Source organism: Branchiostoma belcheri, unplaced genomic scaffold (genome assembly GCF_001625305.1).
Source record: "Branchiostoma belcheri isolate BF01 breed outbred unplaced genomic scaffold, Haploidv18h27 scaffold79, whole genome shotgun sequence".
Classification (NCBI taxonomy): Eukaryota; Metazoa; Chordata; class Leptocardii; order Amphioxiformes; family Branchiostomatidae; genus Branchiostoma; species Branchiostoma belcheri.
The window spans coordinates 1,419,245-1,434,779 of record NW_017804453.1 but is presented as its reverse complement, the minus strand read 5'-3'; the positions used below and the strand labels follow the sequence as shown (position 1 = coordinate 1,434,779).

The 15,535-nt window shown below is 40.0% G+C and overlaps 1 protein-coding gene across 2 annotated transcripts in view; it reads right to left on the bottom strand.

The window, feature by feature from the left end:
* The window catches only part of LOC109485908 (uncharacterized threonine-rich GPI-anchored glycoprotein PJ4664.02-like), a 38,872-nt gene that overhangs the window by 13,702 nt on the left and 9,635 nt on the right, over window positions 1–15,535 (bottom strand). For both annotated transcript variants that reach the window (XM_019789593.1, XM_019789594.1), the window contains exons 17-51: window positions 13,134–13,198; window positions 12,850–12,995; window positions 12,099–12,653; window positions 11,708–11,817; window positions 11,517–11,581; window positions 11,207–11,355; window positions 10,961–11,070; window positions 10,732–10,796; window positions 10,264–10,409; window positions 9,904–10,070; window positions 9,398–9,785; window positions 9,159–9,268; window positions 8,971–9,035; window positions 8,635–8,783; window positions 8,389–8,498; window positions 7,976–8,040; window positions 7,412–7,557; window positions 6,943–7,206; window positions 6,579–6,697; window positions 6,296–6,470; window positions 6,045–6,154; window positions 5,790–5,854; window positions 5,423–5,571; window positions 5,157–5,266; window positions 4,959–5,023; window positions 3,939–4,081; window positions 3,248–3,802; window positions 3,007–3,116; window positions 2,679–2,752; window positions 2,347–2,489; window positions 2,017–2,108; window positions 1,807–1,871; window positions 908–1,524; window positions 584–700; window positions 50–172 (exon numbers count right to left, since the gene is read on the bottom strand). In XM_019789593.1, the coding sequence (XP_019645152.1) occupies window positions 50–172; window positions 584–700; window positions 908–1,524; window positions 1,807–1,871; window positions 2,017–2,108; window positions 2,347–2,489; window positions 2,679–2,752; window positions 3,007–3,116; window positions 3,248–3,802; window positions 3,939–4,081; window positions 4,959–5,023; window positions 5,157–5,266; window positions 5,423–5,571; window positions 5,790–5,854; window positions 6,045–6,154; window positions 6,296–6,470; window positions 6,579–6,697; window positions 6,943–7,206; window positions 7,412–7,557; window positions 7,976–8,040; window positions 8,389–8,498; window positions 8,635–8,783; window positions 8,971–9,035; window positions 9,159–9,268; window positions 9,398–9,785; window positions 9,904–10,070; window positions 10,264–10,409; window positions 10,732–10,796; window positions 10,961–11,070; window positions 11,207–11,355; window positions 11,517–11,581; window positions 11,708–11,817; window positions 12,099–12,653; window positions 12,850–12,995; window positions 13,134–13,198 (5,707 nt within the window). The remainder of the gene's footprint in view (window positions 1–49; window positions 173–583; window positions 701–907; window positions 1,525–1,806; window positions 1,872–2,016; window positions 2,109–2,346; window positions 2,490–2,678; window positions 2,753–3,006; window positions 3,117–3,247; window positions 3,803–3,938; window positions 4,082–4,958; window positions 5,024–5,156; window positions 5,267–5,422; window positions 5,572–5,789; window positions 5,855–6,044; window positions 6,155–6,295; window positions 6,471–6,578; window positions 6,698–6,942; window positions 7,207–7,411; window positions 7,558–7,975; window positions 8,041–8,388; window positions 8,499–8,634; window positions 8,784–8,970; window positions 9,036–9,158; window positions 9,269–9,397; window positions 9,786–9,903; window positions 10,071–10,263; window positions 10,410–10,731; window positions 10,797–10,960; window positions 11,071–11,206; window positions 11,356–11,516; window positions 11,582–11,707; window positions 11,818–12,098; window positions 12,654–12,849; window positions 12,996–13,133; window positions 13,199–15,535) is intronic.

The following is a 15,535-nucleotide window of genomic DNA, read 5'->3' as shown; positions in this document are numbered from 1 at the left end:
CTTATACCTACGTGTTGTAATTGAACTTCGTAATTTATTTCCTACTTACCAATGCATGTACCGCCTTCATCAGTATATCCAGGACGACAGTTGCACTCATAATGACCGAAGGTGTTCCTACATATCTGATTGGCATTCTCGTTGCAGGGACTATTGTCACATTCGTTGACATCTAGAAAGGAAGCATGTGAACTTAATGTTCTCTTCTTCACAAGTTCCGAAGAGAACCCCACTTTCTGTCTATGCACAGATAACACAACAAGGTATAGGGTAGTGCGCACCGACACGAAATGCTGCCACACAAGCTAGGTGTGGAAGCACGAATGACCGGGGGAAGGGAGACGGGATGGGGGAATGGGATTAATTAGAGGGGGAGTGGCTACAGTACCATCTGTGCGCCGACAGAAAGTGGAAATTATTTAGGACCGTACATGCTTTCTGGTTTTCGTCAATTTCATTGATAAACTTATTATGGAATATTTATCTTAATCTCAGACCCCAAGAAAAAGTATAAATAGGTCTGTTGACTTGTGAAGTGGCGAACATGCGTATATATCATATATATCAAAGGTAAGATCCAAACCTGTGCATGTCCGGCCATCACCAGTGAAACCAGGCTGACACTTGCATTGAGGTGGGCTGGAACCGTCTTGGGTGCAGACGGCATTTGGGGAACAGCCTGATTGGCTACTGCAAGGCACTAAAGTAACCCGAAAACAAAGTTAAACATAAGCATCTACAGAGTGACATTGAAACTGAAAGACGAGTAGATACTACGACTGATGTATAACGTAACCAGTTCTAATATAGGGTTAGACTACACAAAACAAGAATGAAAGTTATAGATACATGTATTGAGACGTAAAATTACTAAAGGACTAAGTAACAAATTGCATACTCAACTCACACAAGTCACAGTTTTTCCGTGCAATGCTTGTAATTGCAGTACAGTAATCTTCATTATCAGACTGGTAATCGGCGTAATAGGGCAGCATGAAGGTGACACGAACACAGATATAGGAGTAAGCTTCACAAATAACTTTCGATGAGAAGTCGATTTGCGCAGAAATGTCTCTTATCAGCGTGGATGACTTCTTCCTTATGCCGAGCTGTACCTCACTCTCTGCTTGAGTTGAAAGAGTCACCGAAATTTTGGCTGATTTTGTCGTGGCTGATTCCAGCTCAGCAGCATCTGTTAGATAAAGCCCAAACGTGTACTGTATTCCCTCAAAACTTGGTAAGTCTGCAGTACCATCGTTACCAACGTTGACATCAAACTTGATATCCATGGGTGCGGCGGGAGAGAAGGTGTCAAAACCCGTATATGTGACAGAGAACCTTTTGAGGATGATGTCAATGTACGGTGGATTGCCAAAATCAACAGGAGTGGCAGCAAAATTCAGCGAGGCTCTGTCAACGTCGGAAAGTATCCCTGACTTGGAAGCAGCCAAGATGGAAGTCTTGATGTCAGCAACGGAAGCAGTAGTTGAGGTGATTCTAAACACGATCTGTGGACCGACGACCCTGCTGGCAAAAATTAACATTCACGCATAGTAATACCTTAATGTAAGGTTACATCACTGAAAAAGACTCAATGAAGGGGACACTCGAATAACGCTTAACAATGAATTAACAATGATGTTAAGTACACATGATGTCAAATGTTCTACCAAAAGATAAGAACTAAATCCCCCGGTGCTTCAATACATTGCTTACGTCTAGGCATGTTTTTTTATTAAATCGCATGTTATCTAATAGATCACAGTGGCATTAAAATTAGGTTAAAAATTGCTTGAACATAAATACCCGCTTCTTATTTCCACGGTGTCTTGGTAAAAGAATCCTGTGTTTGATCGAAGGCGTTCAGCAGTCTATAAAAAGGCAACATGTATATGAAACAATTATTTTTGCATTTTCTTCATATGAAATCCGTGTAAAAGAAGGGAATTTATATCGTTTGCTATCATTGTTCATATGCCTGTCCAGACTGTAACAAGTAACAATGACTAAACTCACTGCAACTGAAACAGCCGATGCTTTTGCTGACCAAGTGTCGGGGTCGTTGCTATCGTCCTTAATCACAGATTGGAGGTAGGTTACCGTAAATACTGTAAAAAAAAAACAAGGGAGGGAAACGTATTATTGAAAAGCTACCAAATGTCTAATAATTATCCAGTGCACTAATTATCAGTACCGATCCTATCTATTCATACAATTAATAAAAAATACATGCACACTTCCGTAAAATAGAGCATTTGAAAGATAGTCAAACCCAATTCAATGAAATGTAGTCGAACGAGAAAAAGGTCTGCACACATACAGCCATAAGATGATAGAAGAACGTACCATTTGTAAAAACTTTCCCACCCGTCTCGACAGCAAGCGACCCTATTTGCCCTGTCATCACTGATTCACCTAAGACACTTGACAGATCTTGGAAGGCGTAGCCTAAGTTATTCATGCGAAACACGGCTCTGACGTGGTCGCCTCTGTAAATTTTAGTCAAAGGATATTAGATGAGTGCCAAGGATCAATGTGCAATACTATTCATCTTAACTTGACCTTCACACTTCAAAACATGAAAATCGCTACGCTATACGATATCGGAAACACCCTCCCCCCCCACACACACATTTGCACACATATTAGAGAGCTAGAGAAAAAGGGAGATAACTTACGCTCCTTCCGACTTCCTTAGATCGACCAGTTCTAAAGCTTGCAGTTCAGTAATGTTTGGATACAAGGAATAGAGCTAGATAAAAATCGATGAAAAGAAGTGATTAGCGTTTGAACAAAGCTAGGGTGTATATAATAATATAATATCATACTAAAAAGCCATATGACACATAGGCAAACAAATTTCGATATATCAATCGTGGCGAGCAAAGCATAATGTGGCTCTTAAAGGTCACTAGTTATAATATGCATGGGTGTCTAATCTTGACATGAATAATATGTACTCCAATGACATCACGCGTGCATTTTCGTTTCAAATTGTATACCTACCGCAAATTCGACGTTTGTTTTCATGGTAATATATTCGGTGGAGGTTTTGTTTGACAGTTTGTTGTCGTATGGACTTGCCAGTTTAAAGCTTCCGTAACTGTATGTCAATCCTGAAATGTTACAAGATAAAAGCTATGTCAGTAGTGAGAAAATATTGATCATACGTCATGTTGTTGAATAGAAGCTAACTGCTCTTATGATCAACCAGAATGAATCATTGATAATTGCTTGTTAAACATACCATAACAGAGAGGCCTGAGAACAGTGTTCCGGAGGTCGTCGAGGCTGTTCAAGCTACTGCTCCGCGACAATTGCTTCCTGCTTGCTATATCTTCTAGCTGCGTCTGGTTGGTTAAGCTGTCGACGCTGAAAGCATACATCAGTATTCCAGCAGTCTGTGCAGCCATAGCTGCATTAAGAACCTCATCCTCCGAAGAGGAAGCAATGATGAAGACAGCAACTTTAGGAGCATTCGTGCGCGCACCATTTCGCTCCGAAAAAGTGCTAGCCGTAATAAATGAAATGGCTGTCCCAACTTTGTTACCACCTCCCACCAGCACAAGGGCGTCGATGGCACTGCTCAGGGTGTCGATGTTTGTGTATTCTCCGAACTTTATCTCTTGTCGTGGGCTGTCACTGAATTGTACTACACTGACTTGCTGGTTGTTAGGAGAGACCAGAGAATCTGAAGCAGCTTTCTTTATCCACTCCTTCACTCTGGCAAAGCTGTCAGCTCCCATCGTATCAGAGCCCTCAACAACATACACGATGTCTTGTACTACATCACAAGGTGGACCTGTGGCAACATTTTGGTAGAAGCTGCTAAATAGGAGATAAAAAATGTTCAAATTTCAAAGGAATACCATTTATAACATACTGTGATATCAGCATTTATTTTACAACACCAACATGACTAGAGTATTTTCTCATACCTCTATCACCAACAGTGACCGATGTTTCTACGGACAGATCTCCGAGTGTTCCAGATGTTACAGCCACATCAACGTTGGACTTTAGGTTAGAGCTAAAACTAGACGTCCCAACAGTTGTCACGACAGCAACAGTATCATCGCCCCTGTGAATGATAGATAGCACGACTGACGAATATGAATGGCAACTATTGTTACAACGCATTTCCATCTTGCGTCTTCTTCGTCTACAACCCAGCGACCATAAGCATTGTTAAGATGATATAAAACTAATAGATACGTTTGCATGGGGCTTAGCATGTATGATTAAATGTTATGCACCGATGATATTAGAATAAATGGTAATCATTACCTCTATGAACAAGAATTCGGAGATCTCATACCTCCATGAAATAGAGTTTTTGTAAATGTATTTTATTTGTCTCATTGACTATGGAAATAAGGTAGTAATTAGCATAATCAACATCCGGAAACAAAAACCGGAAGTTCTGCTGCAGTACCAAGGTCTGTGTGTGTGTGTTTGTGTTTCCGCACATTTGTAGTCAGCATAACTTCAGAACGCCTTTATGGATCGTGATGATAATTGGTACGTTGGTAGATCTTAGAAAGACAAAGGTCGAGGTTAAATATTGGCCTCCTGGTGGCTGACCTTGGTACTGCAGCAGAACTTCCGGTTTTTGTATCTATTGTCCTGAACATGATATGGTCTTGCATTTTTGGTGACAGACAGCTTTTTCTGTCAGGAATAAGTGGTGTAAGTTTTGTCTTCCTAGCAGCTTGTTCTGGAACGACAGGTTAGTTTCTGGTAAAAGCTTTTAAAGCAGATAAGTCAGGAAAGGAACAACGTAGTTTCATCATTTTTGGTGTATAGGTGGCTTATAGAGAGATGTACTTAATTAAATGCAAATTATGCAAATGAATTCTTGTTGAGTTTGCGGTTGCCCTGCTGATACAGAAGAAACTGTGCATTCCAAATTGGAATTGTAACAGTGTTAGCCACCGTGAAAAAGAGGAATTACTTACGCCGTCTGGAAACCAATCAGCCTTACGGACACGAAACCTTGCACTACTGACAGAACCGGTAATAACTGCAAAGATAATAATAGGATGGCTTTAAATTGGTGGATAAAATGATACAATTGCAATCTTTATCCATAGTGCTCTCACCTATATAGTTCTATAGTTACTTTTCATAGTTTTGTTAAACAAATGTCCTCTTACCGCTTTCTCTACGCGAGCTCCAAGGGTGTAGAAATCAGAGGAACTCATCACCAGTAGATTCTTTGTGAAGGATTGTTTAAGTTGCAGTCCAACAAACTTGGGCAAAAGTTCTGTAAATCAGCAGTAAGACATTTAAGATTATCATCACTCTCAAATTCAATGTGCTTAATCGCCTTTGTCAGATATTGTAAAAAAACATACATTGTCATAAAATAGGCAAGAAACATCGACTACAAGAATAGCTTGATAACAACATGTGAAGTTACCTTCTTCAACAAAGATTGCGGAAGCTGGATCAACCGTGAGGTTGCCGATGGTTCCACTAGAGACACTGACTGAGAAGGTTGTTTGTAAATCTTGAGCTGCGTACGCTGTCACCACGATAACGAGAATGACTTTTACGGTGTTGGAGGAACTAAGGAGAAACAACAGCAACATGAAGACTTACGTTTCACCAAGCTGGCTTGTTTCGTAGTTGTTGACAACATGTAATATATTGAGTGAATGATGCCAGCTGCGTAGACACCCAAAATGATCACTAACTAATGTACATGTGTGCTGAAGTTCAAGATCCATTGTTGTCTCAAAGTGGTAGAGATGGAAATATATCACTTATGATTAAACTTGATGTACCTTTGCTGAAATTCAACAACTTGCACACTTTGAAATCCAACTACGACGTTCAGAGTAATCGTGAACTGAAACGATAAAATTCATAGTTTAAGAAATATCAGACATAGACATGGATATCAATTCATCGTCATCCAGTGGTGTTATGTCATAGCACCACAAACCGTATACATTCATACTGAAATTTTGACTGCATGATGTGAGATATCATATATATTCTTACAATTTATTTAATAGCCTTGTCAATGTAGTACCTACCGAGACTTGTATCTGGGTGGCAAGTGAGATGAATGCTACAGAACTCGGATTTCTCAAGTCTTCTGTGTACTGAACGTTGACAATAGCAGAGGCATATGTCGGAGCTGAGACTACATGAACAAAGAAATAATGTCAGATATTATCGACTGGGGGAAAATATGAGAAGTAACATGTTACTTTCACCCATATGTGTACGCTTATGTATTTGTGAAACAAAACGGGTATTCTCGTAGAAAAAAGTTATGCAGTACCTGAACATATTGGTCGGAAAAATTCTCCTCTTAAGATCGTCGAATAATTGAAGGTTTCAACCAGTGCGACTTTGTCGGTGGAGCTAGCAATCTGATTTAGCTGTGATTCCACAGCCCCATCAGTGATTCCAACAGCAAAGACGACAATGCCTGCTTGTTTGGTCTTTTGGGCAGCCTATGAAGAAATAACAATGATTTTTATTCAAGTTGTAAGGCGACCAAGGCGACCACATTTGATACTAGAAAAGCACCGTGTTTCGGATCATGACTGTCATAATCTTACCTTGGATACGTCGTCATAAGACCGTCCATCCGTCACAACGACAATGACATGGCCAACATCAGGTCGGGCGCCATTAGCTGATGTGAAGCTGTTCTGGATTGCATATTCTATAGCAGCACCTAGAATGGCGATAAGAGATACAAAACTTTTGAAACTCAAGTCTTTTGAAACTTACAGAGGAAACTTACTCTACATACAGCTAAACAATCATTGCCTAACATGTTGGCACTCCCAAATATGAGTAACACGAAACCACGATTTTACAAAAGACGTAAACTTTGATTATTGGCCCAAAGTAAAAGTTTGTCACCACTGAGCCATTTGGTGTGCCTTTGAAATGATTAAGTAATGGAAAAAAAAATACCTGTCCGTGTACCACCTCCCATGTAGGGGATGCCTTGGATTCCAGACTCGAGGTCTTGAAGGTTGCTGAATGTATCCAGAGCAAATTCCTGTCGAACAACATGGCTGTATTGCACAACGCCTACCCGGGTGGTGAGCAGCGCAATGCTAAAGTCTCCTACAATCTTTTTAATCCCTCCCTTTACTTTCTCGAAGTTTCTACGTCCGACACTGCCAGACCCGTCGACGACAAAGACGATATCCACAGGATTGTTGCAAGGAAATGCTGTGAAGTGCAAAGACACATAACGTTGATCCAACCAGGTTAAGAATAGTAACAAGTCATTGTTATGGAAAGGAAACAAGGAAATAAAGTTGAAATCAGCAATAGTTTAATTCGGGAGATAAGATAGCGTGCAAGTTTTACCCTGCTTAGAAATTTTAGGTAATGCCATGATAAGATAAATCGTACTGTCGCTTATACTATGTACCTGTTGACCCTGTGAGGAATGTCTGAGAGTCGACAGTGATTGTTCCAATCTGGCCAGTTGCTACAGCGGTTGACACGGAGGTAACGACAGACGCAGAGGCGGTCACAGTTACCTCTATCCTTATCGTGACGACTATGTTTAAATCTCTGTTGATGAAGTGAATATATTCATTATCTTATTGTTATTATGTACCACCTGTTACATGACTACGGTTGTTAAACACACACCACTACCAGTGGACTAGCCCCCTGCACAATTGTATGGCCCAAGGGCTACTGAACCGCAAATGAGGGCGCCGCCGGCCTATGCACAATGTGACCTTTTAAATTATGAACAGGGAAATGTTAGAAATTAGGAGCACTTAGCATTTAGCAGACAATAAGGATCAGGACAGTGGTTTTCCACCAAAGGTAAAGGAGACTCCAACATTTAGTCTATCCACTAAACTCACAAAACGACATTATCAAGCAAACATGCATACCGATACTGCTTTCTAACTGTTGATCACCACAAGCATTGAGTATAATAAACAGCTGCTCTCAGACAGTTAACAGGCGTACTCACATAGCTTTGAATTCAACCACTTGGACAGACAACACTCCAGAAACAGCTGAAAGAGTGGAGAGTACCTGAAACAAGGTACGTACAAATACCCATATGAATTCTGAAAATGATGTGTAACTTATAGAATATCTTATATACCACAATATTCACAGGAATAATTCTATTCAAAGTTTATAACAACATTATACATAATAAGTCGCGGTTAAATAGCTGATTTGATACCTTGAATGTTTAAGGGGGTGATCAGGCTTTAACATTTTATACGCATAGTGCATATCCGTGGTTATGATTATCCCAGATATCTTTGGGATCGGTCATGATGGAAAAATTTAGATAAAGACTATCCGATACACACATCGTATAAAAGCAAGAAACGGCGTTGGTCATAAAGGAATGATGTACAATGGCCTTACCGAGGTCTCTACTGTCTTCCTAAGCTCCACGTACTCCGTTGTTGTTGAAACAAGAAGTGCGGAGGTGAATGACTGCTCTATTACGAAGGCCGTGAAAACACTCTGCGTCTCTGTTAAAACGTGACAATAAAATTTACAATATGTCATGTATTACAAAATATGTCGGATTAAAAACCGAGAAAGGAAGATGTATAAACAGCTAGCCAATGTAGCTCATCACATAGCCGTGTCTAATTAAACACATACCCTCGGTTACTATTCCTGCAGACCCAGGCACCACTATCAAAGAGCCAATAGTTCCACTGCTCACAGCTGTATTAAACGTTTGTGTTAAGGTAGCGGTCGCATACGTCGTTACGGAGATGGATATAACTGCTGTCACGGTTGTTGATGTCCTGTTTTAAAATAAGTTGTAAATTTGAGGAACGAATAGAGAACATTGTTAACTTAGAAAAAAATGATTACAAGTACTACATAAAATGCTATTAAAGTTTTTAAGTGGGATCTTTGGAAAATAGTAGTTTTATGGCAAAACCACAAGTATCTCCATTGAAAACGATATTGTCAAATAACAAAACTTACTTTTGCCGAAATTCAACAACTTGCACAGACTGAAAGCCAACTACACTGCTAAAGGTGGACACCATCTGCATGTCAGAAAGATGTTACTTATTAGGCAAGTCAGGATATTCGTCATGTACAAAAGGAATTGATCTAATTTCAAAATATGGTTATGGTATCGCAGAATTAAGAAACGAGAATTTACATACGTTCACGCGAACTTCCTCAGCAAGTGAGACAAACGTAGCCGATCCTGTGTCTCTCAATTGTTCCGAGTAAACAGCCTGGACCACAACCGAAGCAAACACGGGTGCAGTAGCTGAAAAATATATTGTCATACTGCCTAATTTAAATATTCATAGAATTGATGTAAAGAAACAAGAATCCCCAATAAATTGTCGTTTAATCAAATGGTTCAAAACCATGATGGTAATGCAACTATACATACCGCTACATACAGATTGTAGCAACGAGTTGCGGATATCGTCAAGGAGGTTGAAGTTATCAACGACACCTAGCGTCTCATTGGTGCTGGCGATGTCCGTCAGCTGATCTATGTCGTAATTGCCCACGCCAACAGCATATAGCACAATGCCAGTCTGACGCGTTTCGAGGGCTGGTTGGCCCACGCTATCACTGGACCGTCCATCCGTAACAACAACAGCTACGTGAGGTACATTTTTACGTGCACCGTTGCTCTGTTGGAAACCTTGCCTCCGTAGCCTTGTCAGAGCTTTTCCTGTCATGGTGCCCCCTCTCAGGTATCTAATCTCTTCGATTCCAACAAGGAGATCATCTAAAGTACTGTGGGCATCCAACGCAAACTCCTGTCTAACCTGCTCGAATGGGGCATACAGATAAATTTAACTTTCAGGTTTAAAGAGAAGAAATTACAAGTAACCGACAGAACCACATACAACAGCTATCAAATTCTGGTCAACATTATATACGCACGGATGAGCTGTACTGCATCACAGCAACCCTTGTGTTAGATGACCCGATGAAAAAGCCCTTTACAGTCTTTTTCACAAACGCCTTCATCTTATTAAAGTTGGTCGATCCCACACTTCCAGACCCATCCAACAAGAAGATTAGGTCTATGGGGTTTCCACAGGCAAGAGCTGGGGATATCAAGGAAAATGTGTCAACTGTTTTGTCAACAACCACATGTTAGGATTGATGTAATAAAAACTATTATACTATATCTTTGGCATCTAACTTGATGATTGTCAATAATAAATGAAAGAATTGATAGTCAAACGATCCAACATTAATTGGGCATATAAACGCGTTGTAGCAAAATGCTGTCGGTACCTTGTTCACCAGAGGAGAAGAAACTTGTATCCACAGTGATGCCACCAAGAGAGCCTGTAGCCACGGCGACGGAGACAGTCGAGGTAACGGCAGCCACCGTGGAAGCGGTAGCGGTGATTTTTATAATCACTATAATCTGCAGCTCGCTGTTAAAAAGTTAACAGTAGGTTACACCGTATAGAAAACAATGATAACAATATGGCGTTAACTTCTTTTATCAGCTTTTCTGATCATGAAATGACATCCACGTGACGCCGCTTGTAATGTGTTGAGAAAATCGTTCCTCACTTACTTAGCACTGCAACATTAGATCGATCATGACCGTGCTATTCTGTCAACAATGTTTACAATGAAAAGAATGCTTATCTTGTCGTTATCAAAGGCGTTCTATTTGTAAATCAAAAAGCACTAAATGCAACTGTTAAGTGCAAAAGTAGTAAAATAAATAAATAAAACAATGTAGCTTACATTGCTCTGACCTCTACGACAGATATCGACACCACGCCAGGCGAAGCAGACAAAGTAGACAACATCTATTGGGCAGATGAGAGGGTAAATGTAAATGCAACCAAACAAGTTTAAGGACTATCCATGACTGAAATCATTTTTAAATGTGATTAAAATATCTTAAAAACTAAAACGGGGAAAACATGTAAACTTTATTGCACAACAGTTATACAGTATAAACTAAACATACCGAGTTTTCAATCCTCGTCTTTAAAGTGGTATATTCAGTGGAGTCCACATTGACGAGAGCTGCGGTAAATGTTTCTTGAACCTTGACTGACACCGTCGTTTCTCTTGTTTCTGTTAACGAAAAATGATAATGATCTTTGATAAGATAAAATATAAACTGCTTTTTTCTCAACAATAGAACAAACGCCAAATATGTATGTAATACTCTGGAATCAAAGTACATTGTCCGGGTATCACATACTAGTACCTTCTTGTATGAAAACAGCAGAGGCGACATCTACAGTCAGACTGCCTATCGATCCAGAGGAAACCGCAGTACTGAACGTAGTCTTCATAGTCTGCTCTGCAAACTTTTGCGTATTGATGATCAAAACAACTTTCACTGTGTTCCCAGCCCTGAACAGAGAATTAGAGATGAAAAAGGTTTGGTTTAAATTTTTCACAACGATTCTTTAAAAACATTACAAGATTAGCCAAATGCGGTGACGGAAGATTGAAAACAATCTCGCCAATAGTAACGTACATGCAATCCATCATACCATACTAATATAACTTACGCCGGCTGAAATCCAATGACAGAAACGCGTTGAAATCCAACTACCAACACAAGCTGACTGTGAATCTGTAAGGAAAAAGCAACATTAAACGTCAGTAATACTCATCATATCAACGTTATTTAACCTGTCAACGGATGCACGTTACAAAATGCAAAGAATGATTTTCTCGTGTATGAATGTATAAAATGCACCTCGGTTTTTACAGTGGCTGCTAGAGTCTTAAATTCAACAGAGCCTGGATTGCGAAGAACCGCCGAAAACTGTGTCGTGAGAGTAAGTGACGCAAAGACTGGTGGAGTGACTGCAACAGAAATACATCACATAATATAATGTTATAAAGTAATATAATAATCAATACTGATAATTATTATAGCGATGTCATCATGTAACCCGTAATTAATAGAAATGAGAAATGAGATACATCGTTTTGAATACTATGATGATTTGTGATCATGGAATATTAATCTAGATTTTTAAAAAGTCGCGGCTACTGATAAAGCTTTTTTAAAGACGGAATGTACGAGACATACAGATATTATAATTCATTGTTGATCACAAAAAATCTTTAAAAGTTGAACATACTATCGCAAATTCCTGTAAGCAGTGTATTCCTCAGGCTGTCCAAGAGATTGAAGTTTTCCACCACAGCCAGGGTCTGGTTGTTACTTGCAATCCGTTCAAGCTGATCCATATCGTATCCAGATACACCTATGGCATATAAAGTGATGCCCTTCTGCTGTGCCTCTAAAGCTGGTTGCTCGACGTCATCAGAAGACAACCCGTCTGTAACAATGATGACAATTTTCGGGATGCCAGGACGAGCTCCGTCAGATTCTCCAAACCCATATTTTGTTACGTATCTGATGGCCTTTCCGGTCATAGTGCCACCGGCCATAAAGTCAATGTTGTCAATTGCTGAGACCAAACTTTCCTTCGTTTGGAATGAATTCATGGAGAATTCTTGCCTGGTCCTTGTGCTGTATTGAATGATGCCAACTTGAGTTCCTTCAGGCCCAATGTCAAAGCCATTGACTGTCTTTGTGGCGAACTGCTTAACCTTCTCAAAATTGACAGCACCAACACTTCCTGATCCATCGAGAAGAAATATGACGTCGAGTGGGTTGCGACAGACGGTTGCTAATGTGAATGATAAACAAGAAAAGGTAAGAAATATTACAAATTCTGAAAACGTCAAGCATATTACAATTTGCTGTACGAAATCATGCATTCAAATGCGAATGTGCCACAAATTGAACACATCAACCATATGGAACGAAATACCGTCATAAACTAGAGAGCAAAAATGGATATGTCAAAACGAATGGTCAATTACCAGCTTCTCCTGAGACAAATGAGTTCGAGTCCACAGTGATGACGCCAAGAGATCCAGATGAAACAGCAGTGGAAACTGTTGTAATCACGGTCGTTGAGGACGTCGCCGTAACCGTCAGAGAAATCGATACCAGAATATTAAGGCCACTGAAAAGGCAAGGTATAAAATCATAAGATTAGCTAGTCTACGAGTTATGCAATTGTTTTTACTGAAAGTGTAACTTGCAGTTGATATAAATGAGCGGCCGGTAAAAGTTACAACAGACTGTTTGATTTGATACTTACGAAGAGCGAATTTCTGTGACTTGTACTGCTGAGACGCCAGATACACTGCTTAATACAGCAAACATCTAAATATGAAATTTGAAAAAAGGTCAGTATTTCAACATTTATTATCAACTGATTAGTGACAGCGATAACCAATCTAAAGAAGGTTTCGAATCTGACACCTGAGTTTCGATGCGCGTCTTTAACGTGGCAAATGCTTGACTCTCCACAGTTAGAAGATCGGCTGTAAATGCCTCTTGTACGACAAGTGACACGGTCACTTCAGATGTTGCTGCAAGGAAAAGAAAGACGGCACGACTTAATCACCTAAACCGCAAAGAAGAAGTCAATAACCTTAGCACAATGAAAATGAATTACTGAGCAAGAAGAAAGAACAGTCGAGCAAACCAAGCATACCGAAGTGAAGTTTACTCACATTCTTCAACGAAATCAGCTGAGCTTGAGACTACAGTTATAGAACCCAAACTCCCTGTTTGTACCGCTGTGACAAATGTTTGCTTCATGGTGACTGCAGCGTACTCAGAGACAGATACGGCTATAACCACTTTCAGTTGGTTGGCAGGCCTGAAAAAAAAAGCAGCTTTTGGTTGTCCCATTGTGCACACCATACAACCGCAGAGCACATATAAAAACATCGGTTAAAGAAGTACTGCTTGGTAACATAAAAATTCAGTCTTTTTTCTTGCAACTTCTTTGGTGTAACTATCAATACTCACGCCGGTTGGAAGCCGACAATGGAAACGCTCTGTACTCCCACAACAGACACAAGTACTCGTGTAATCTAAAGGAGAGAGCATGTAGTTTAATTAGTCAGATACTTAACACAAAAAAACAAAGAGAAGGTCATTACCACTCAAAACTATAAACATGCCGGTGTAACTATTGACGCACCTCTGTTTTAAGACTTGCGGACAGGGTGGTGAATGCTGCTGATCCCGGATCCCTCAGATCAGCAGTGAACGGCATGTTTACCGTCACAGATGTATAAACCGGCGTGGCGGCTGAAATAGTTATTTAAAAAATAGGAAAATCTATAATACGACATGTAACTTTAAAACACATAAATCACATTATCAAGAATACGGAATTGCCAGCCTGAACATAGAATCTATCTTGCTTCAATTTTAGATAAAAGGAATACATTTTTTTAGAATCACAACGACAAGAAAGACGGAGTAAACGTGAATATGCATACAACACGAGCTTACCATAACACACTCCTGTTAGTAGCGTGTTCCTAAGATTATCAAGGAGGTTGAAGTTGTCCACAAATGCCAAAGTGTTGTTGTTGCTGGCTATTTGTTCCAACTGATCTGCGTCATATCCGGAAACGCCGATGGCATAGACAGTAATTCCCTTCTGTTGTGCTTCTAAGGCAGGTGCAGCAACTGCGTCGCCAGAAACACCGTCAGTTACGACGATGACAACCTTTGGAACACCCAAACGAGCCCCATCAGACCTGCCAAATCCATACTTCGTCACGTAGCGAATGGCTTTTCCAGTCAGAGTCCCTCCTCTCATGTACTGTACTTCATCGATCGCAGCAGATAATGTCTCTTTTGTAAGGAAAGAGTTCATGGAAAACTCTTGTCTGATCCGCGTGCTGTATTGAATAACCCCTACTTGAGTTGTCGATGGACCAATGTCAAATCCACTGATTGTTTTCTTGGTAAACTGCTTGACTTTCTCGAAATTTGAGGCCCCAACACTTCCTGATCCGTCCAGGAGAAAGATAATGTCCAGGGGATTTCGGCAAAGAGTGGCTGAAAGAAAGGACTCGTTCTCTTAGACATGCGACAACACGTCTACACAAATACGATAGGACACTGATTGATACAAATATACAATGACACCGAGTGTAATATTTTAGGTGAAAAGGTTTAAAACAGTAACAAAAAATATGCTAATAGTTAAAAAGACACTGTTCTTACCAGCTTCTCCTGAAACGAAGGACGTTGAGTCCACGGTGATGGAGCCAAGAGATCCAGATGAAACAGCCGTGGAAATTGTCGTTATAACTGTAGTTGAGGACGTCACCGTAACCGTCAGAGTAATCGAGACCATAATGTTAAGCCCACTGAAATGATACGTTATAAAATGAATAATTAGGCACAATGCAGTTTGGACAACTTGTGACAATGAGTGTATCCTACCTCAAAACATACAGTCAGTGCAAAAAAAAACGGATCCGAAGGTAAAAGATGCAACAAAAATCTCATTTTATACTCACGACGAACTGAAGTCAGTGACCTGTACTGCTGAGACTCCGCTTACATTACTGAATACGGTAAACATCTGAAATTTATTTTAAAAAGTCAATATATTAGTTGAACAGCATTATTGACCGATTCGTTACATAATGATTAACAACATAGCAGTAGACGCCCTTTTCTTTACCT